The following is a 24,089-nucleotide window of genomic DNA, read 5'->3' as shown; positions in this document are numbered from 1 at the left end:
GTTCACAAATTAAAAAGAAGAGATTCTGACTCTTCTCATTAATTCTACCAGAGGGAAGAAAATGTTTCAATCAGCTACAACCCTAGCAATAGCAAAGGGCGCTAAAAATAGACAAAGTAACAGTCCCAGGCGCTCCCGCGAGTCCCAGGTAGTCTCTCCCTCAAAGCAGGCGCTCGGTGCTTTGAGGGAGAGACTACCTGGGACTCGCGGGAGTGCGGTGGATGGGGGCGTGGCCTAAACCTGGGCGACGGGGGCGGGGGCGGGGCGTGGTCGAGGTGGGCTAGCCCTGAGGCTAGGGCCGAGGCCAGGCCTCAAGGGGCGTGTCAGGGGCGTGACCGAGGAGGGCTCGGGGGTTGGGGCTCGGCGGGGCGCGGTGGGGCGGAGCCACTTTGCGCCTGCTGAGAGACCCGAGTCTGGCCGGAGCTTCTGACAGATTCCGTCAGTTCGCTGTCATGTCGTTCACGCAGCGCGCGCCACAGGTTGTGGAGCTCGGGGAGCCTGCTTCCCCTTTACCGCCTCCTGACGACCCTGATTCCCCACCACCCCGTAGTAAGCGGCCCCGTCTTGAGGAGCCCGGTGGTGTTTCTGAGGCGGGGTGGAGGCTGCCTTTGGTGCCTCGCCTGTCTGAGGTGGAAAAAGCCTGGGAGTCGCCGGCCAGGCCCTTCAAGGCGCTCCTGGTTTCAGCTAAGGAGATTTTTGGTAACTCCACAGACTCGCGTGTGGAGAAATCGGTCGGTGAGAAGCAGATGTGTAATCTGGTATGCCAAAATAGCAAATTTGAGATGAAGAGTTGTTTGCGGTCTCTCCCCTCACAAAGTTTTGATTCTGGTTTGAAGGCTTTTAGAACGTCTTGTGAACCAGGGCTGTATGACAGAGAGTCCATCGGTGTGCATTGCAGTGATAGATCTGGAACAGAGGCTGGTCAGCTGCCCAACGCCTCTATGCATGATGGACAGGCAATTAAAAACGAGAATGGAAAACAATATTTACCCCAGGGGAGAGACAATAGCCAGGAAGACAATAATTGCACAAAACAGACAGAAAATTCATTTTTAGATGTTACCTTTTACAAGGAAACCAAATCAACGTTTCCTGATGTTAAGAACAGACGTAAAGCTGACAGCGTTATGCCATCAAATAAAAAAGAAAATAGCATTTCAGCATCTACACTAAAAATATCAAAATCTCAAACCCAGCCCAGCATGGAAATTGCCAAACCCAGCTATTTTAGAGATAGCACGATAAGTATCCCTGAGTTTCCAACTGATTTAAATAGCAAAATGTCTTCTGTCTATTTAAAGGAAATAATGAAGAAAAATGACAAAAATGAGGCATATATGAGGGATTTCACAAACATTCACTGGTCCCAAAATAGACCTGATGTTAAGAAGCAAAAGTTACAGGATGATAAAAAAATTGTGGATGCAGAAAATATTTTTTCTGAATGTTACGGAAGTAACCACCAGTCACTCAGCAACCAAAGTGTTTGTGCGAGAAAAAAAGACTTGATCAGTTTACACTACTATAATCACTGTAGTATCAAGTCTGATGCAATAGACTCTGCAAAGAATTTCACTATAAAACTAGAAAATGCAAATTGGGGAGAGGCAAAAACATGCCTGGACAGCTACATATCTACCAGATTGGAAAAATCGAAAAGCTGGGACTGTAACATTAGACATATTTTGAGAAAAAATAGGAAAAATTTTTGGATTATGGATAGTTACAAAACTAAATGTGAAAATATGAAAATAACTGGAGAAATATTGAATTTGCAACAATTATTAGAAGCAGATCTTGTAAGCAAAGAAAATTATCACAATACAGAAGTCATGAAAACACATGAAAAGTCAAAGCCTCTCATGATAGAAACACTGGGTAGTCAAAAACCTTTAATAAAAATTTTTTGGTTCAAAGGTAAAGGAGAAAATGATAATATGCTACAGTTGAGATGTTATACTACACAAAAAGACTTTCATTTAAGCAGTATTTTTGAAAATTTCATTACAGGAATTTTTTATTTCCTTAAAAGTATTTCAGGAAATCAAAAAGATAATATCTTAACCTGGTATGGAATTTTGAAGTGTAAAAATCAAATTGATGTTCAAAATCTAATAACTAAGAATATGAATGTCAATAGAAATAATGATATTTTAAGCATATATTTACAAACCAGTGTTTTAGACCTTCTAAATATTTTATTGAAAACCAACATAACATCTTTGCTCAATAACTTTGACTCTTTAACAATAATTGAAAATGATTCTAAATTAGAAGAAAGATGCAAATGGGTAATATATTTGAATTATCCAAAAAACGTTACAGTGAAAAAACTTATCAGTTCCTCCAGTATGATAATTAAAAACATACACTTCCCAATTCTTGAAACAAATGAAAAAATTCCCCTTTTAATGGACTTTGATGACATCGATGAAATTTTTTTGACAAAAGAAATTAGTTACAAGAATAAGAGTTGTCCTGAACGACTCATGAGTGTGGGAAACTGGGTGCACTGTAGTCCTAAAACTGTTAAAACACATGTTAAGTCTTGTCCTCAATTTATACAGATCCAGAAATATATTAATAAAAAAACTTATGAAATAAATATGCAGAACAAATATTTATATTCTGAAGGAAAACAAAAGCATAATAAGATCAACAGATTTAATTTTAAATGCATATTTGAAGATTTCTTCAATATTAGGCAACAGGCTATACAGGCAAGCCACGACAAAAAACACAATGAACAAACCAATCTGACGACTATAACTCCGGTGCTAAATTTTGGGGACTTGATAAGTGAAATTGAAGGAAAAAAATATGACTTAATTTTGAAGGAGGAAGTAAAAGTCACAGCACAAAGTTTAACAAACAGTTGCCAAGTTCATGAAGATATTAAGATAGGAAAGGAAGAGAAAAAGAGTTTTTATTCAACGGAAGGCATATTTTTTGTGCAACCAGTTTCATTAATGAGTAAGAAAGTAGGTGTGGAAGAAACTAAATATGTTAATCGAAATAATGTAGCTGACAGAAATGAATCTGAGAATATTTTTCAAGAAAGTGAGTTAGCTAATTCAAAGCATTTTCATCCAAAGAATGACTCTTCAGAATGTTTTAATCTTCAATTTGAAACTCATTTGAGTGTTGGGAACAATGAATGTTTTCAGGACTTATCTGCCAAGTGTTTATCAAGAGAGGCTCTGACAATAGTAAAGGATTTTGAGATGAAGAGTAAATTTGATTTAGTACTTGAAGAACTTCATATGTTTCATGAAATTAGTATGGAAAATGAAATTCTAAGCACTGTGGAAACCAACAATGGGCAAGAAAATGACTTTGTAGAAAATAATGATGTTGAGGAGGTAAAAACGGAGATTAAAAAAGGCTTGAAAATGGGTACAGAAAACAAAATATGTTCATCTTCTTTGCTCTGCGATACGATAGCAGGTCCTAATACGCATAAAAAACACCAAAGTTTATTTAAATGGAAAAAAGTACCCAAAAATGGAGAACAGGAAGTTCCTAATGAACATTGCTGTCTAAGAACATCAGAGGAAGAATTACTCTATTCTACTTCTAAGAAAGGTATGAAATTAGTTTTAAAATATACTTTCTGAGTTAAAATAAAATGCTGCTTTTTTTTTCTGTAGGCCAAATATATAATTTTGGCAAAAAAGAAGATAAGGTATAAGACAATGTTTATTGATGCATTATTATTTTTCTATAAAGGTTGTTCAAACATTAAATAATATACTGAAGTTGATGGGAACAAGTGATGAAATTTTTGAAAGGAGCTTTGAAATGTCCTGTTTTACTTATCTAAATATTAGGAGCCAATGGGAGGAAATATTCCTGAAAAAGTAATTTTTTAATGGTATTAACATTTTATATAAAAGTTACTTTTTGCTATAACACATTGATCTTTATTTTTAGATTGTGAAAGAACTTCACCTGAAAGACCAGCTTTTTTCTCTGATGAATTTAATGAAGAAAAATTTAATTATTTACTGAAGGGAGGTAAGATTTTTAGTTATTTTCTATAATACTTTCTAAGATGATTATTGCATTTTTGTACTTTTAGCATAAGGAAAAAATACTTAGGGTGTTAACAAATAAATACAAAAATTTAATACTTTTGTAAACATTAATAATTTACTGATGCAAATTCCTATAGTTAAAAATTGGCTAAAGATTAAAATATCATTTAGAATGTAATTAGAAAATGCACTCTAAAACTGTTTAAATATTTGCAGTGATGCATTGCAATAACTATATGATAAAATAGGTGTTTTATATATATATACATATATATATCTAATATACACATCTAATGATGTAACATTAATTAGCAAAAATGAAAAAGGCATTTATCTAAGTTGGATTTATGTTGATGTTACTCCCAATTATACATTTATTATCATTGTTTTCTATTCTTGAAAGATTATGAGGCTCTTTATATGTACATTTTATGTAGTGATTTTGAAAGAAATTAGCATCATTTACATATATTAACATGATTTAGGACTATGGCATTTAAACTTGTGCTTACTATAGAAAATCAAACTGAAGAAAAGTAAAACAGCTAACCTTATCCTTTGCCTAAGAGGTGTTTAATATCAGAATAAGACACACTAAGTCTAACACCTGTTCTAACTTGTAGTACCAATGGAGGTGAGGTAAGAGTTGGATTAAAATTAGGGAATTATTTTCTGAATAACTACATTTTCATTTGGTCAGAAATTGCTGGTATTACATAATAAGACTAGATCTAGAAATAATAATCATGTAGGTGAAGTATATTTAACAAAATATCTTCAGTCATGCATCATTTCTCAAAGCATTTCTCCTGGCTTCTCATCAGTAGAATTGCTGTCCCTGATACTTTTATTTAGTCACTTCAGAATTGCATAATTTCCTCTTTTCTTAGCTTACAATGAAATACTCTTAAAAATTAATCCAAGTCCTTGGAAGATCAAAAGCCCATGGGAAATTTCTTCTCCCACAAATAAAGGAAATAATTAAAGGAACAATACTCTCTAAGACTAAAGCGGGATGGTGGAATTGGCCTGAAAAGGATAGGGGTTATTTCTTCTAGGACAGGAAGAAAGGAAGAAATTGGGTTTAGGAACATATTCTCTGATAGAATAAAGGAAGATTAGGGAGCACAAACCCATATTGTCATCATGATGTTAATTGTGATAATAAAAAGGATATTTGAGGCAGATTAAAGTATATGCCTAAATTGGGAAAGAAATGTTACACTTGTTGGAAATATCTGAACCCATGATACTCTATTGTGGCTTCACAAGGAAAAGTTTCTCCTTGTCATGAAATATGAAAAATAATGTGTGAGGTCAGCCAGAGTTATTTAATACTATGTTAGGATCGTTGTCTTGAATCCACTTTCAAAGTGCATAAAAATGGAATGATCTTCCTGAGGCTTGTTAAAATCCATAGTGTAAGGGAAAAGTTGGGAGATACTGTGAAGCAGGGATAATAATGGACTAACTCCCTAGGGAGAGTGGGTGCCTGCTTATGTAGGGTGATTTTAAAGGTATTGGAAAACTTCTGATTGTACAGAAATGTTATTGATACCTACCCACTTGTCATCATGATGCCTCCAATTAAAGTTTCTACTACTAATATCTCCAGGGTATCCTATCTCCCCTTGTCTCTCTTTTCTCTCTTTGTGGTATGGAGAAGGCAAGTACTTTGAGCGTGTTAAATGCCAGCTAGCCAGTGTGCCAGGTGCTTTATATATCATTTAGCACCAATACTTCTCTAATTTTAATGTGGATATATGTCACAGACAAAGAATGTCACTAGTCACCCGACTCTACAAGGATTGAGTCATTAGCCACCGCACTTGCTGACCTGTAGCACACCCTGAAAGGAGTTCAGGGCAGAGATCAGGAATGAGGCATTCTGTGCTCTGGAAAAACTGGCAGAACAGGCCTTCAGATAGATATTTTCAGGGGAAAATTGTATGAATCCAATTTCTTGCATCTTCCCATACTTAGAAAAGCACTAAAATAATTAACTAAGATATCTGTTCCTCCTGACTAGCAGTAACCTTCTACCAAGATGCGTGTCTGATTGCAGGTACCCCTTCTCCAAAATCACATATATGCTGACCTCCTCCCTTACCTCTTCAGAGCTATCTGAGAGGCTGTATCTTGGGTTATGGCCCACAGTAAGTCCCCAAATAAAACTGAAACTCACAGCTCTCAAGTGAGTTTTTATTTCATCTGACATATGAATCACCTGGGTGTCTTATTAAATGATTCTGATTTTGTTGTGTGGTAGGCTCTAAGATTCTGCATTCCTATCAAGCTCCTAGCAAATGGAGATGCTGCTAGACTTTGAGTTGAGCTGGAAATTTGAGTTACAAGGATTTAGAAAACAACTGACTTGGCATTATTTCTAAAAGACCACTAACAACCTTCATGACTTTTTTCTTTAACATTGATTTCTAAAATGAGCAATTTCTGGTACTCTTGGATGTTTAGAATTGTTACACAATACAAAGCAGTAAGTTAATCTAGTATATAGCAATAATAAAAGGGATCATTATTTATTTTTTAAAAAAGGTAGGAAATCCAAGGAGACAAAGAAGCATATTCTTATAACCGCAATTTAATTACTGTTTAAGGTCATGTGCTTTGCAAAAGACCTGCTGTTGATACAAATTGGTTCAGTGATTTCCCATTTCCCATCCATTGCAAAATTACCAGAAGTATCTATTGTATTAGAATGTGAAAGAGGAAAGCTATACTTTGAAAAAGTAATCAAATAGACTAATCATAGCTTTTTTCTGAAACAATAATTTCATAATAAAGAAGTACACTTAGCATCAACACTTGCTGAAATTACCTAATTTATAACCAAATCTAGTGTATCACTCATGATCCAACAATTTTATTTTAGACCATCTTCTTCATTTAAAAAAATGTAAAAATCTAGCAATACATTTTTCCTCTTATTTTTATAATTAACTTTATAATTTTAATGTTGAATAAAATATCATAAACTGATTTATAGCTATTTTTGTGTTTTCTCCCTATTTACATATAGCTAAGTTTTGTATTTTATTTCATTATTGTTTACATAGATACACACAGATTCTATTTGATTCAGCTTAGTAGAAATCATGCTGTTTACCTTTTATCATATTTAACGTTAGGTTGATTACACTGCTTTTAGCATAATGTGCTGTTATGTTAAGGTCACACTAATTCATTAAAGCTTGATACATTTTTAGCTTTACATATGTACCCTACTGTTTATTTTTTAAAAAGTACTCAAAGTAAGAGGTATTTTGTTAATGAGAGGTACTCATTATCAAGAGTAATTGATTCTACTTGTTTGGTTAACTGGTTTAGTAACATACATACCTCCATGAAATGTTTTGAACTTTTTAGAAAATGTTAGTGTGATGTTAAATAAAAACTTCAAAATTAGAGCCCTCCATTGATACATAACAGATGAAATACATTTGTGCTATATTATTGATAATAATCTCTATTAGAAGCCAAATGTAATTATTAACAGTATGGTCTAGTAACTTCTAATAGAAAAACAACATGGTCTTTACAACGACTACATCAAGTTAACTTTAAAACCTATATAGTTTTTTGTTGTTGTTGTTAAGTCAGATTTCCTGACTGGAACGCTGATTTTATTTAGCTGCTATTCTATTGTACGTTTGGCAAGTTACTTAAATTTTTTGTGCTGAGTTTTCCACTTTTAAAAAATGGAGATTGGAGTAAGTAAAGTAATGCATTCAAAGCACTTAGCTCAGTGACTCAGTAAATGTTGCTAGTATCATGATTAGAAGTCAGTAAAAATTTTTAAGCATAGAAACTATGAGTGATTTTTACTCCCTTATGTACTTTTATCATCTTATACTTTTAGGTGGTAACTTTTCATATGGAATTTCAAGAGTACTACCTCTTAAGACATGCAGTCGACCAATCAGAATTGGTTTGTCAAGAAAAGCTAAGCTTAGACAACTTCATCCCTATCTGCAATAAATATGTTATGAGAACTTAGAAGAAGGTATTGGATTTTAATACTTTAAAACATTTCACATCTATAAATCTTCTGTTTCTTTCTTTGGATAAATGCTTCCTTCCAGCTTAAGAGTTTTGGGCTTTCTTTATTATAAAATATGGAGAGAATGTTGTGTTTATGTATCTAATGTGTATATCTACCTTTAAATGTTATAAAATATTTCTTTAGTGTTTCATATTGCATTAACAATATTTTTTTCACATCTTTATTGGAGTATAATTGCTTAACAATGGTGTGTTAGTTTCTGCTTTATAACAAAATGAATCAGTTATACATATACATATGTTCCCATATCCCCTCCCTCTTGCGTCTCCCTCCCACCCTACCTATCCCACCCCTCCAGGCGGTCACAAAGCACCGAGCTGATCTCCCTGTGCTATGCGGCCGCTTCCCACTAGCAATCTACCTTACGTTTGGTAGAACAATATTCACATTAAAAAAACAATGTTCACATTAAGGGCTTTTCATAATCATAAAATATGTCAACTTATTTTTCATGATATATGTATATAAAGCTTTTGTGGAGAACATTGCTAGTGTTTATTGGTTTCTCAAGAGGATCTATGACTCACAAAAAGGTAATGAACCACTGTTCAAATCCACTCTCCCTGTTTTTAAAGTGAAAAAAAAACCAGAAGTGCAAAGAGGATGGGTAAGTTTTTCAAGATCACTTAGTCAGGATTGGGATAGAGGCACTCTCCTCTGTAGCAGTTTTTTCACCTTTCTTTGTATTCACTTTCTAGTTTTAGTTTCCCCCTCCAGAGTCTATGTTTGACCCCAGAACAGAATTATGATCATGTAGTTAATACCTACTATTAACTTGTTTATTCATAAAACAAAAATATTTTGATACTCCTGCTACTGTATTAGGCTCAGTAATAGAATACGTAAGAAGACATGTATAAGACTGGCCTTGTGGAGCTTAGTTTCTGTACATAGAGGAAATAAATGATATACATAATTTAAAGGTAACCATTAGTAGAGTAATACTTTTCAAAACACTTGGCAGAGAAATAACAATAAAGTGGGCTACTTAGCAAAAAGTAAGGAAAGAAGGAAGCATCAAGAAAAGATAAAAATCAGAAAGCATACAATGACAGAAGGAAGACTGACATATCAATTCACAAAATAAATATGACTGGATTAAACTATTGCATTACAGCCAAGGTTCTCAGACACATTAAAAACCATTTCAAACTCAGCTCTATACATTAATTTTGATCCCCCACCAGGTACTTTCTAACTTCAATATCCTGCTCTAATTTCTTATTTTCCCCCCCAGAGCTCATCACCTTCTCACACACTATATAATTTATATCTTGCTGGAATACAAGCTCCTTGAATGCAGGTTTCTTTCCCCTCCCCCCACTAATATATCCCAAGTGCCTAGAATAGTACCTGCCCCTTGTAAGTACCCATAAAATATTACTTGAGTATACAAATGAATAAATTTCTACACCTGCTCATAATAGCTATGTCTTTTGGAATTCTTTTTTTTTTTTTTTTTTTTTTGCGGTATGCGGGCCTCTCACTGTTGTGGCCTCTCCCGTTGCGGAGCACAGGCTCCGGAGGCGCAGGCCCAGCGGCCATGGCTCACGGGCCCAGCCGCTCCGCGGCATGTGGGATCTTCCCAGACCAGGGCACGAACCCGTGTCCCCTGCATCGGCATGCGGACTCTCAACCACTGCGCCACCAGGGAAGCCACTGAATTCTTTTTTTTAAAATATTAATGTACTTTTTAAACGAATTTCTATTTATTTATTTATTTATTTATTTATTTATGGCTGTGTTGGGTCTTCGTTTCTGTGCGAGGGCTTTCTCCAGTTGTGGCAAGCGGGGGCCACTCTTCATCGCGGTGCGCGGGCCTCTCACTATCGTGGCCTCTCTTGTTGCGGAGCACAGGCTCCAGACGCGCAGGCTCTGTCGTTGTGGCTCACGGGCCTAGTTGCTCCGTGGCACGTGGGATCTTCCCAGACCAGGGCTCGAACCCGTGTCCCCTGCATCGGCAGGCAGATTCTCAACCACTGCACCACCAGGGAAGCCCTTTTTGAATTCTTAATAGCTTTATGATCTTGGGAAAGTCTTTATATCTAAAAAGGGGATAATAATATCTCATGGGATCATTGTGATGATTAAATGAGCTAATACATGTGATATATTTATAACAGCTCTGACAGAACTCCTCAGTAATGAATAACAATATACTGATACATAGTAAATACTCAATAATTAATAACTATTTAGAATGTTTGACCTGTTCTTTAATTTTTTTCCTGTATCCTGAATTAGGTTATCTTTAAGAGTATGCCTATTCCTTTGAGTCTGATGAAGATATTCCTTCAACTTTTTTTCTACATGGGTTCTCGTCGTCCTTTTCCTTCTTTTTATTGTTATTATAAGTCCCATGTTGGATTTTTCTTTTATCTTTATACAAGGCAGATCTCATCACAATCAAGGTTTGTCTTCACAAACCAAGGTTTGTCCTTTTCCCTATTCCTTGTTGCTGTGTGTGAATACTGAATTTAAGTTTCTCTAGGGCAAGTTTTTGTGCCTCCAGTCTTATTCCTAATTTTAGGAGGTTTTACATATGCTTTCATTCTTTCTCTAATAAATAGTATATAAATTTACAACCACTGTTGGTTCTTTCACACTCTGAACTACGTGATAAGTTTAAATGCCTAACACATACTGCTGCAGTGGTTTTCCATGCCGCTACCCCACTACTACTTGGATTTGTAGAGCTTTTCTCATTAAAATTTTGAGGAAGATTACACCTCCTCAAATGGAAGATTTGCTCGTGCTAGTGTCATTACTCAAGTACACCTTCCCCCAATACCACCTGCCCAAACACACATATGCACACAGAAACAGACCCCAGCTTCCCTCTTTTCCCCAGTCCTGTGAATCCTTGTCTCTGGAATTAGAAAGTTGGAGGATAGGAGGGAGGTAGCATTTTGGCTCTTTTGCTTTTGTCTTCATAGCCAGGTTTGAAGAGTCGGCATTGAGGGCTATGGTAGAAGACACTTAAAATTGAAATCCACCCTCTCTCCACGTTGTTCTTTTTATGTTTGTTCTTAAAATGTAAAAGTTGAATGCTTTCAGATAAGAAGAAAAATATTCAAAGGATGAAAGCCACTTCAAAAAATACTTGCTTTTATTCAACCTTAGAATAAATCTCTGTGTTACTTCAGTTTAAAGTAACAAGCTTTTGGATGCATTAACAGTGAGCATGAGAAGAGAAGCAGAGCCTTCCATTAAATCAACTTGAAAAAGTTATGTTGATAGTCAGTGCCTTAAGTATGCAAGCCTCCGAGTTAATGTCATCCATTTAACATTATTTAGTTAATCAAAATAGAAAACAAAATATGTACTAAAGTTGATCTTTAGTTCCATCTAAATGGCCACATGAAAGGATATTTGTAGAGTCAGCCATCGGTTTGGGAAATTTTTCTAATAACACAGACATTATACATATTTACATAGACATACAGTAGCTTGTGACAGAATTTATACTACTAAAAATTATCTTTTGCGCTACGGGGACTAGGATATAAAGATATCAGAAGGGTTCTAAATTATATTTTTTCCATATAGTTGTAAAATATATCACTGAAGCTATCCTTCAAATATTCCCATTTCATGTTTTTGTTGCTGTTGTTTTTGTTTTTAAGCATGGGCACATGCTATAACAGCAAACTGAGAAGAAATAGTCATTAAACTATTTTACCTATCCGGGGTACGGGCAAAAGAATAAACTCATAATCTAAAAGTCTCTACAATTATGTTTCCGTAATTTAATAAATTTTATAATTTTGAGCACATGTAATTAAAAAAAGAAAAAAGAAGAAGAAGCCTTGGGCTTCCCTGGTGGTGCAGTGGTTAAGGATCCGCCTACCAGTTCAGGGGACACGGGTTCAAACCCTGGTCTGGGAAGATCCCACATGCCTCAGAGCAATAGAGCCTGTGTGCCACAACTACTGAGCCTGAGCTCTGGAGCCCGCGAGCCACAACTACTGAAGCCTGTGCGCCTAGAGCCTGTGCTCCACAACAGGAGAAGCCACCGCAGTGAGAAGCCTGCACACCTCAACGAAGAGTAGCCCCCGCTCTCTGCAAGTACAGAAAGCCCGCGCGCAGCAACGAAGACCCAATGCAGCCAAAAATAATAAATAAATAAAAATTTTTTTAAAAAAAGAAGAAGCCTTGAGGACTTCTTCTCTTAACTTCACTCATAACTGTTTACTCAGCATCTCTACTGTGATGTGTAATAGGCATCTCAAACCTAACATGTCCTGAACTGAGCTCCTGATACTTCCCTGCAAACCCCTCCTCCCACAGGCTTTCTCATTTCAGTGAGTGGTAACTTCATTCTTTCAGTTACTCAGGTTAGAGATCTTGGAGTCATTTTTGACACTTTTTTCTCACTACGCACAGCTGGCCCACCACCAAATCCTGTTGGCTTTAGCTTTTCTTGCCAGGATGATTGCAGTAGAGTCCCAGTTGGTCTCCTTGCTTTTAGTACTTGCTCCCCTTCAATCTATTCTGAACACATTAGCCAGAATGATTCTCTAAGATATGTCATAGCACATCACAACTCTGCTCAAAACTTTCCAAAGGCTTTCCGACTGACTCAGAGAAAACGCCGTAATTCTTATGTACAAGGGTATGTGATGATTTGACGCCCTCAATTCCCTAAACTCCTCTCTACTATTTTCCCCTTCTACATTCTACTGAAACCACACTGACCTTGTTTGTTGGATACATTAGGAATGTCCCTGCCTCAGGGCTTCTTCACTTGCTTTCTTTTCCTGGAATGCTTGTTCCTAAAATATCTGTATAGCTTGCCCTGCACTCTCTTCCTTAGAACTTTATTCAAATGTCACTTTCTCAGTGTGGCTTTTTCTTTCTGTTGACATTCATATGCCCCTTCCGTGCTTTTATTTTTTCCTCCTTAATACTTTGCCATCAACAGACTGTATTTTACTTATTTATCTTGTTTATTGTCTGCCTTTGTCACTAAATTTTAAACTCTGGGAGGGCAAAAGTTTTTCTTATTTATCACTGTGTTTCCAGTGCCTAAGAACCGCGCTTGACACAATAAGTATTCCATAGGTGTTAGCTGAATGCAAGAATCAACGAAGTGAACAAGAATAGTCATGTCTTCAAAGTGAACAAGAATAGTTATGTCTTAAATGTATCACTTTGATTAAACTTTTCTTCTTGAGGCACATAGTTCTGCAAGTACTGGCATTTAAAGTTCTCTCCCCTCTTCTTTGCTCTTCTTTGTTGCATTTTCTCCTTGAGCCAAAGATGTCAAAACAAAGCTTGATTCTAGATCGCTTACTGTGTATCTTGCTTCAGAAATTCAGCTGCTTAGCTTGTCAGAATGTTAAAGGTCTTCCTCTTTTTTTTATGAAGAGAAAAATAAGGTAGAAGAAAGTAATAGCATATATAATTTCTAAATAATTTTGAAAACAAGTATAAAAATACTTGTCAAAATTCAATGTCCTATCTCTTATCCCATTTAAATTTTTTATAAAATCAGTTTAATACATTTAAATTTTCTAATTACATATTCCCTTTGCATTAGTAAAAAAAAAAAAAACCAGCTATTAGAACAAGTTTTTATTTATTTTTGCCTTTTTACTTTTATGTTTTCCTTTAAATAGTCTTTTAAATTTTATTTGTTTTTGAAATGTTAATATCTAGACATGGTACAAAATGCAAAGGATAAAGAAAAAAAAGAAACAGTGAATATAAGTCCTTCTCTTACTTTTTGACACTCAGCGATCCGATTTTTCTTGATGGAGGAAACAACTGTTAACAGTTCCTTGCCCCTACATATTTCTATGAAACAATAACTTTTTATTATAATAAGCACATAAAGTATTTTTAGTTGTTATCTGTTCTGTAGCCATACTTTTTTTACAGAATACTTAATAAATTCAATAATGTATGTATTTCAACATGTTAAAAATTTGAGATTAAGAGGAGAAAAAACTTAATGCTAAAGAAGCTGAAACATGGAAAGTCAAATGGGTTTAGTGTATCTGACATTTTGACTAAAATAACCATTTTTAAAGCAACTATAGTAATTCTGATTTAACTTTTAAAAATAGTCTTAATACCAATTTAACATAATATTCATATTTCAATAAACATAATTTTATTGACATACTTAATTATATAATCCATATATCTCCTTCTTCTTAAAAAATCTTTGTGATTGATTCTGCTGCCTGGCAAATTGCCATTGCATTTTCTTTCCCTTATGTCATTGCTCTACATTCAGTAGCTCTAATTCCTACTCATTTATTTTGTAATCTTTCATGTATATATATACATATCCCTTCTCTTCTCAGAGTCTTTATTTCTCTTTGTCCTTCCCTGCCTCCTTCACTAGAAAAAGCACTCTTAAGAGTCACTGAGGACTTTGGCCATTTTTCAGTGTGCCTTTTCTCTTATTTCTTTGCATTGCTAGCTGCCTAGCACCTATGATACCTTTGCTTTGTGATAATACACTACCTCTTATTTTCCTGACCATACTATTTTTTTAAACTCTCTGATTTTTAGATATAAGCAAACTCCAAAGTTTAGCCCATGGACTTTTGCTTTTTACTTCTGTATTGTGTTCCTTAGAAATTTCCTCAATTTGATGGGATCATTTACCATACCAAATTTATGGTTTAGGTGCCAAATTATATCTTTCTCAAATTCTAATTTCAATTGTATAACAATAATAAAGAAACCTAATATCCATTAGATGTATGCTATGAGTCAGGAGCTATTCTGAATCTTTACATATATTAAATCATTTAATCCTTAAATAACCTCACAGATTTCTATCTCTGTTTTACATTGTGAGTTTAAATAACTCGTCTAAGTTCAAAAAGTATTAACTGGCAAAATTAGAGTTTAAACCCAGGCAGCCTGCTTCAGGGCCAAGGTGCCTAACTGCTATCGTATACTGCTCTAATTTCCACATTGCTACAGGTCAATAACTTCAACTCATATCTAAAATTCTATCAGTCATCATTCACTCTTCTACCTGACATTTATTTAGTGCTCTCAAATCCTGTTGCTTTCTTTTCCTAAGGAGTTCTCTGACCTATTCATCCTTTTCCATTCTTTTTATAATGTGACTTGACCTAATGTAACTTTCTGGGTGATCACCCCACAGCTTCCCTATAACTAAACTAGTCTCTTAATGCTTCTCTTTCTCCAATCCAACTAATATTTTCCCATTTTACTAATGCTCTTTCCGCTCTTAAAGTGCTCTCCTCTCTTACCTATTTAAATCTTATCCAGCCTCACATTACAATCTCTATAATGCTTTCTCCAACTATTTGAATATGTTATAATTACTATGAACCATAAATAACATTAGTGCTTTCTTTAAAAATTCACTCATAAAACATTTATTACACCTGTCATACTATTTATCTCTTCACCTATCTAAGCTTGTGCATAGGCATCATATTAGGAACTTCTTTTTAGTCTCTAAAGCACTTTATCAATGTCTTGTATTCAAAAATGTTTATTGATTATATGCTGAATATTAATATAGCATTTATTTCATGATTTTTTTATGCTTGGCTTTGTATTTTTATTGATTAATCTACTAAGTTTGTAGCCTTTTTAGTTTGCAGAAGAGAATATAGCTAAATCCAATGGGGCTTTTTGACATTTTTGTCTTCGGCTCTTTCTTGCTTACTCTGTCTCCCTCAGAATTTAGGCCAGCTTCAAAGCAGAACCCAACTTTTTCCTCACAAGGCTTGTATAAATGCCTTTTAAAACAAACAACACCTACTTAAATTGATTTACACACTCGTTGTTTATTTTGTTTAATTAATTAATTTATTTTTGGCTGCATTGGGTCTTCGTTGCTGCGCGTGGGCTTTCTCTAGTAGTGGCGAGTGGGGGCTCCTCTGTTGCGGTGCGCGGGTTTCTCATTGCGGTGGCTTCTCTTGTTGTGGAGCAGGGGCTCTAGGCACGTGGGCTTCAGTAGTTGTGGCACGCGGCTCAGTAGTTGTGGCGCACGGCTTAGTTGCTCAGCAGAATGTGGGATCTTCCCGGACCAGGACTCGAACCTGCATCCCCTGCATTGGCAGGCGGATTCTTAACCACTGCATCACCAGGGAAGCCCCTTATTGTTTATTCTTGAGAACACTGATTTTCAACAAAACTTTATGAAGTTTTTATGTACTTTCACCTATAGGCAAAAATCAATGTTTTATAAAATTATATTTTGTGTCTTTTAAAGTTTGTTTCACAAAACAATACCACACAAATCGACCACTATTCTAAATGCTACACTTGGAATGATTATCTTCAGCATTACTGTTATTGTCATTATCAGCCATCAAGTACCTTTATGGGTAGGACAACTTGCTATAGGACATATGGGCTTCGTGGGAATAACCAACATTTAGAGGCAGCTTATTGTAATGGGGCAGAACAAAGGGTTCTTTCATAGCCTGCTGGGTGGATCAGAGTCTTCCAGCTGCTACTTCATTTTCTAATCACTTGAGTAGCATTTTGCTCAAACATTTTATATACTTTCACAAAATTTCTCTACACATCTAAATCCCCTCCTATTTTGGGAGTGACAAACTTATGGATAGAAAATTTTAATTTGAATGTTGCAGAGTGGTATAGAAATTAGCTCAATGTATAATTCTGAGTACATACTGATTTATTTCTCTAAAACAGACTTAAATCACATGTATTTTTTAAACTTTTATTTAATAATTAAAACTTTTTTTTGACAGGAAAGAAATTTCTTTAAGTGAACATATTTTGATTAGAATGTCACAAAGTTGGACTTGCATCTAGGAATATTTTCGAAGGTGCTGTATACACAGAAAGTGTAATTGCACCAACGATTCATAAATATACAATGTTATAAAGTTTTATGGAGCTGAACGTGTGTTTATCTGAAGAGATATAACACTCTCATGCTAGATTAAAACTCTTGTTAAGAAATGAGAGAGTATAGTTTTATAACCATTAACATTTTTATAATACTAACTTAAAAAAATTAATAGACTTATTTCCTAAAGTAGTTTTAGATTTACAGAAAAATTAAATAGAAAGCACAGAGTTTTTGTATACTAATACCCACTCCTCCTCCCCAGTTTCCCTGTAACATTTTGTGTTGCTGTGGTACATATGTTATAATTGTTGAACCAAAATCGATACATTAGTATTAACTAAAATTTACAATTTGCGCTAGAGTTCATACTTTGTGTTGTACAGTTCTGTGAGTTTTGTCAAATGCATAGAATCATGTATTCACTGTTACAATACCATACAGAATAGTTTCACTGCCCTAAAAATCCTCTCTGCTCCACTTATTCACCCATCTTCACTCCCCCATGCCCACAATTTCTGACAGCCACTCATCTTTTTACTGTATTTGTAGGTTTGCCTTTTCGATAATATCATATAGTTGGAGTCATGTTTTACATATTTGCACCCTGGCTTCTTTCACTTAGCAGTATTTATTTAAGGTTCCTATAATCTTAACTCTTCTAGCCAGGGATCTTATATGAGAAGACTTAGGTTTCAAATATTTTAGGCCTTCACCTTCTATCAATACAGTTTCTTTTAAGGAAAAAGGAACTAATTATAGTTCATTTTAAATTGTGGCTGTGTCTACCTATCAACTTCTGAAAGTGTTTCTCTCATAGATTTTCTTTTTGGGGATTCTTTAAAGGAATTACACTATCAACATTAACAAAAGCTTTTCTTTTTGAACAGAGACATTTCAAAGCATTTTAAGCCATGATAAAATTGCTCCAAAGCAAGTTTTATCTTCTATTTTGTTAGCAAGAGCTGCACTTAGGAGCCAAAATGCACCAGAGACTAAATGGTCAACATTAAGATGGAGCTGTAAAAGTCTATGCTAGGCCTGGAGAGTTTCTACTAAGTGGAAATCAAAACCACTAACCAATATAAGGGAATATATTAATGTGTTACTTTTGTGATGTATAATGAATACCCTATGATGTGCTGCATGGACAACCAAATACTATTAGTAATTCCAATTCCGTGACTATATGAATGTTAATAACCATCAAGTATGTATTTAGACCCAATAAGTGTCCAGCAGTTTGCCAACTACTGTGTGGAATATTCATGTATATATTATGGTTCCAGATTAAGAGAGTATACAAATTTAGCTAATAAAATCTAAGAGGCAGGTATAGCCATTATTTTGTAATAACTTTAAATGGAGTATAACCTATAAAAATATTGAATCCCTGTGTTGTACACCTAAAACTAATATAATATTGTAAATCAATTATACTTCAATAAAGAAAAATACACCCACCCACCCCCAAAAAATCTAAGAGGCAAAATCCATTAAACAGCTAATATAATAGGAGATTTGAGATTTCATTCTGACTCTCTCTGCATGACCTTGAATATGTCATGTAGCCTCATTTGACTTTCAAATGTTTCTTCATTTGGTATACTGTAATCACTAAAATAACTTCTGATATTCTGTTGTTCTGCAAATGAAACACCCTAATTGGAAATAAAAGGAGAAATACCAAGAGGGAAAGCTATTGAATGTAGATAACAAAGAATGTGAAATATTTTTAGGTACTTTAGCAACTTTTAATTGCTATTAAAGGATGATGGAAAAGAAAAAGAATAAAGATTTAGGGGAGTGATCATCATTATCTCTCATGTATCTCAAGTAGGAAGTATATGATTTGTTTCCTAACTCATTCATTTATTCATGCTCTCAACAAACATTTACAGAGGGTATATGATGAGTTTGGAACTGAATAAATGACCTCATTTCTATAAATCCTCTCATTTGTAAAACTCAGATCGTATTACTCATCATTCTTTCTATACAGGAGCCATCCTTTCAAGGGAACCTACCCATGGAATGGTTTGGGCCTGTCTGGCTTGTAAGGAACTCCCTCTTAAATTAATTCCTATTCTATATCATAAGAATGATGGCTTGGATTTTCTGAGGTCTTTTATAAAGGCAATACTATGGAAGCTGTCTGTTTTCCACACCTGAAAAAAGAAGTTTCAGTAGCTCTAAAGTTTGTGATTATGGGGACTAGTGGAGTGAAGTAAGGGTTATGTGATCGATTTTCATGGGACTAACATTAGAGATAATATACATGAAATGTCTAGCACAGCTCCTGGTACATAGCAAGCATGTAATTACTAATAGTTATTATTATTAATATTTTAGAAAGGAGTTTTATCATCACTTATAGGTTATAAATAAAAAAGTTACTAATAAGGTATCCTGCCTTAAAGGATTCCACATATGAAGCATAGGCTGAGGAATATTTACCCTTATGCTTTGAAGTCTGCTATTTGTTTTGAATATTTACTTTCCAGGACACTTTCTTTATTAAGGCACAATTCAACCATTATACATGTTTGGCCAATTTACTTTAACATGTGTAATGTTCTGTGCCAGGTCCCATGGAAGTCCTTTTACTGTAAAACAAATTTGAAAAGGATATAGCAGTTTTTTTATTGCAGTAAAATATGCATAATACAAATTTACCATTTTAATCATTTTTAGGTATACATTTCAGCGACATTAAGTACATTCATGGTTTTATATATAGCACTTTTGAACTTCTCTTTATTTAAAAATATTTTGCTTAGTTTTCCTTTCTTATCACATGAGTGACATCATAATTTCATAACAACAGAAGGGAAAAAACTCTCATTTTTGCAACTCTTTCCAGTTTTTGACTCAAACTGATTTTATGGTAGAATTCTTAGCTATGGCTAACACATTCCTATGTGTCTTTGAAAACTGCTTGGGAATTTGTTAGAACTTGGATGTAAAGTTCCTTTGCTTAACGGCTTTTTCTTACAAAGACAAGTACATCAAGGTGATAAGTTTTAAATTGAGATAGAATTATGAAAGTAATTGAGATTATACTTGAAATTAAATTTGCAAAATACTTAGTAATCTTTAGGCATAAAAATAGTGCATATTGGTAACTTTGAAAGAAAGCATGAAACATTATTAGATTAAAATAGATAAAACACATTATTTAGTTGAATAAACATTCCTTGAGTATTTGATATATACAAAACACTTGGCAAGTACTGTGGTATTTATAGAGATAGACAAGGTCTGGAGTTTTAATCTAATTGAAGGGAAAAACATATTGACAGATAATACAGAACAGAGTGAACAATCTTTGTGCTGTAGAGGTGTAGCAATCTGAAAGATTGAACCTGGCTGGGGAGTGAGAATTTATATGAAACATGTAGAATTTAAACTAAATCTTAAGATTTTTAATTATTATACATTAGGGGTCGGACAGAGAAGATTCTATTCAGAATAGCCTGAAGATGAAAAATTTAGTTTAACTGGAGATTTATACATTTGTTAATGATACATTTTTCATTTTATGATTTTTATATAAAATCATAGGGATTATAGATTAAAAAGAAAATATATTGAAGGACTTAATCCTCTTCTTATAGTGAAAAATTGTTCCTTATTTTATTTTTTTGAAATTCCTTTTAATTTGAGAAATTGATTTGTGTTCAGTAAATCAGAAGATTAAAAGAGGTTTTCTGGGATAGGAAGAATGTACTGAAATTCCAGGATTTAGAACAAATTAATTTTTAATATTTCACACATTATACCTCCAATAAAGAATAATGAATGAGGGCTTCCCTGGTGGCGCAGATGGTTGACAGTCCATCTGCCGATGTAGTCGATATGGGTTCGTGCCCCGGTCCGGGAAGATCCCATATGCCGCGGAGCGGCTGGGCCCATGAGTCATGGCCGCTGAGCCTGCGCGTCCGGAGCCTGTGCTCTGCAACGAGAGAGGCCACAGCAGTGAGAGGCCCGCGTAACGCAAAAAAAAAAATAATAATAATAATGAATGCTCTCATTTTCTAGTGATTCCTATGCCTTTGGAAAATTCTTTCTCTAAACCAGAAGTGCAGAATTGTAGCAAGTTTATCATTATCATCCTTATGTGTATTTGTATAGTTTTTGAAAAGTTTATAGTGCATTCTATATTTTGCATCATTAAATCTTCTTACCAATCCATTTTCATCCCCATTCCAGATAATGAAACTAATGTTTAGTTTAAGAGACTTTTTCAAGTAAGCAGATTATAAGACTTTAGATCCTAACACAGTACCTGTCACATAGTAAATGCTGTTGAACTGAAATGAAGGCTAATGCTCTTTCCAGTAACTTTATAACTGCTATCTGCTTTAATGTTGCTTTTCTTCTTTTCTTCCTTTTATTCTCCTTTCTTTTGAGTGCTACAATATGCAAGACATCAGGATAACTCCTGGATATACAATGAATATCAAACTTGGTTGTTCTCATGAGGCTGACAACCTGGTTGGGAAGATACAGGAGTCATACATATAAAAGTTAAATAAAAATAAAGTCAATTCTCTTTTTTTTCTTAAATCTCACAGACTAAGTAGAAAGGAAGAAATCCAAAAAAGTAGAGTTATGTATCTAATCATAGTGCATAGTATCTTAATCTTTAAATGTTAAAACATTTCTACATGTTTATAATTCTATTTATGAATCTATATTTTGAGTATTCATAATTTAGGGCATTGGCTAAAATTAAAAAACTTTAATGAAAATGTTAAATTTAATTTCCTTAATTAAAAACTATTTTTATATTAAACATTAAAGGCATGGCATGACATTAAGTGATAGTAAGGTTTATGGGCTCTTGAGGAACTCTGAATATCTTGTCTCCTTTACTCATTAGTTAAATGTTAGCACCTTGCCAGTGCTGGGTTTTAAAAAGAAGATTGCAAATAAATGAGACATTAATAAATCTATCAGCACATGAATATTTAACTCAGACATATAAGATTATGTAATAGTTTAAATGTTGCACAAAACAATCAGTTTATGTTCATGTCCACATTTCTTATCACTTTAAACATATATGTATATATTTTAACCATAGTTTTATTTATGCTGAAGCGTAGCTTGACAAACAGGTGGCAAAGCTTCTAAATTTATTACATTGAACATATAATTTAAAAAATTAAAACATGACCTTATTAAAATTTTTTCAAGTCGTCATTGGACAAAATAGAAGTAATGTCATATTTGACAATGTTCTTATATGTGAGAAAGGATTTTATTTAACATTAGTTAGTCCCTAAAAATGAGTTTATGATGAATTGATTATTACCTCATCCCATTCTTAATTGCAGATTTATAAGAGGTAAAATTTATTTAGTGATAGGAGTTAAAAAAACATTTTAAAAGGATTGTTGAATAGATAGATTCAATATTCTTTAAGTTTTTAAATTTTTAACATTCCTCGAACTTCAGCCATGAGAGTCTTTTCAGTTTTGGAAATTCTGACAAAATATGCCTGCCTTAACTTTCTATTCTGAAGCAAAATGGAGAAATAAAAATATTTCTCCTGATAACTATGTGCTAATTTTCAGTTTCACTGATGTTTAAGAGTCTATGTTGAAAGTTCTTCTTTCTGATCTAATACTTAGTTCTTTAAATATTTTCCTCTGACTTGAGTACTATGGGAAACGTGGACCTCTTTCTCTGACATATGGAGACATAATCAGCAGATTGGGTTTTGGTTTTTCGGTAGAAAAGGAGTCGGGCAAGAGATGAAAATAAATGCAACGTTATGACTTTTGGTTACATCATACCCTGCATTTCCAAAAGGGTGTGAAACAAATAAACTGAAAGCAGAAGCAGCATATTGTAGCAGAAAGAAGCATGGGGTTTTGAAGACAGATAGATCTGGCTCCAACCCGTTATAAGTTCTTAGATTCTCTGTTTCTTCATCTCCAAATTGTTGATAGTAAGGCCTAACTTTCAAGGTTTTTATCAGAATTATAAAGTTTGTAAGCTGTCCAACAGAGTGCCTGGTACATGGTAGGCATTTAATAAATGATGACAATTAATATTTAACTAAGCACTGTCATGAACAGTTGCTCAAATACTTATTATTATTCATTAATATAAGAAAAGAATTAACTTACTAACTCATCCAAAATATTTATTGGGTACTTGCTATGTATAAGGCACTGTTCTAGGCACTCAGAATATGTCAGTGAACAAAATAGTCAGAATTTACTGCTCTTATAGATCCTAAATGCTAATCAAGGCAGACATAAACAATAGACATTACAATTAAGTAAATTATATAATATGTTAGAAGATGTTAAATAAAAGCAGAATGGGGTGAGGGAGAGGGGCAATGTATGTGGAGGAGGAGGTTTTAATATTAAATAGGGTGGTCTGGGTAGGGGTCATTGAAAAATTAAGACTGAAACAAAGCCTTGAAGGAAATGAGAGAGTAAGATCTGACTTGTGATTAAAATGATCACTCTGATTGTTGGAAATAGATGGTGGAGAGGAAAGAACAAGATAAAGATCTGCACACACCGAGGAAAGGCCATGTGAGGACACGCAGAAAAGGTGGCCATCTGCAACCCACGGAGAGACCTCTCACCAAACGCTGACCCTGCTGTCACCCTTATCTTGGACTTCCATTCTCCAGAACTGTGAGAAATAAATTCCTGTTGTTTAAGCCCAGTCTGTGGTTTTTTATTATGGCAGCCTGCTAACTAACTAATACTGAATCTGAGATGTTTATTAGATATCTAAGTGGAAATGTTAAGGGTAGGATAGGCTAGTCTGGAGTTTTGAAGCAACACCTGTTTTAGAGATTTAAATCTGGTAGTCAGCAGTTTATTGAAGGTATTTAAAACTGTGGAAATGGATGTGATAACCAAGAGAATGAGTGTAGATAGAGGAGAGGACTAAAGATTTAACAATGGGACACTCCAATATTAAAACATCAATAAAAAGAAGAGAAAATATCAAAGGAGAGAAGAGAAATGAGTGAGCTAATAGAAAAAACAAGGGAGTGTGGTATATGGAAAGCCAAGTGAAGAAAGTGTATCACTCCTTTCTTAATAAAGAAAACGGACACGTGGACACAGTGGGGGAAGGGGGGTGGGACGAATTGGGAGATTAGGATTGA

The 24,089-nt window shown here is 34.5% G+C and overlaps 1 protein-coding gene across 1 annotated transcript; it reads left to right on the top strand.

Annotated features, from left to right (window-relative positions):
- Positions 1 to 452: 452 nt before the first annotated feature.
- RAD51AP2 (RAD51 associated protein 2) lies at positions 453 to 23,581 on the top strand (the record flags this gene model as incomplete). Its single annotated transcript, XM_082642376.1, has 4 exons — positions 453 to 3,585; positions 3,934 to 4,017; positions 7,915 to 8,058; positions 23,449 to 23,581. The coding sequence occupies 3 exons, from the start codon at positions 453 to 455 to the stop codon at positions 8,031 to 8,033; spliced, it is 3,336 nt and encodes a 1,111-aa protein (XP_082498502.1). The 3' UTR covers positions 8,034 to 8,058; positions 23,449 to 23,581.
- Between the last annotated feature and the right edge of the window lie 508 nt (positions 23,582 to 24,089).

Source organism: Mesoplodon mirus, assembly GCF_964341445.2.
Source record: "Mesoplodon mirus genome assembly, chromosome: 14".
NCBI lineage: Eukaryota > Metazoa > Chordata > Mammalia > Artiodactyla > Ziphiidae > Mesoplodon > Mesoplodon mirus.
Note: the sequence above shows the minus strand (reverse complement) of the source record. Positions and strands in the feature narration are given on the sequence as shown.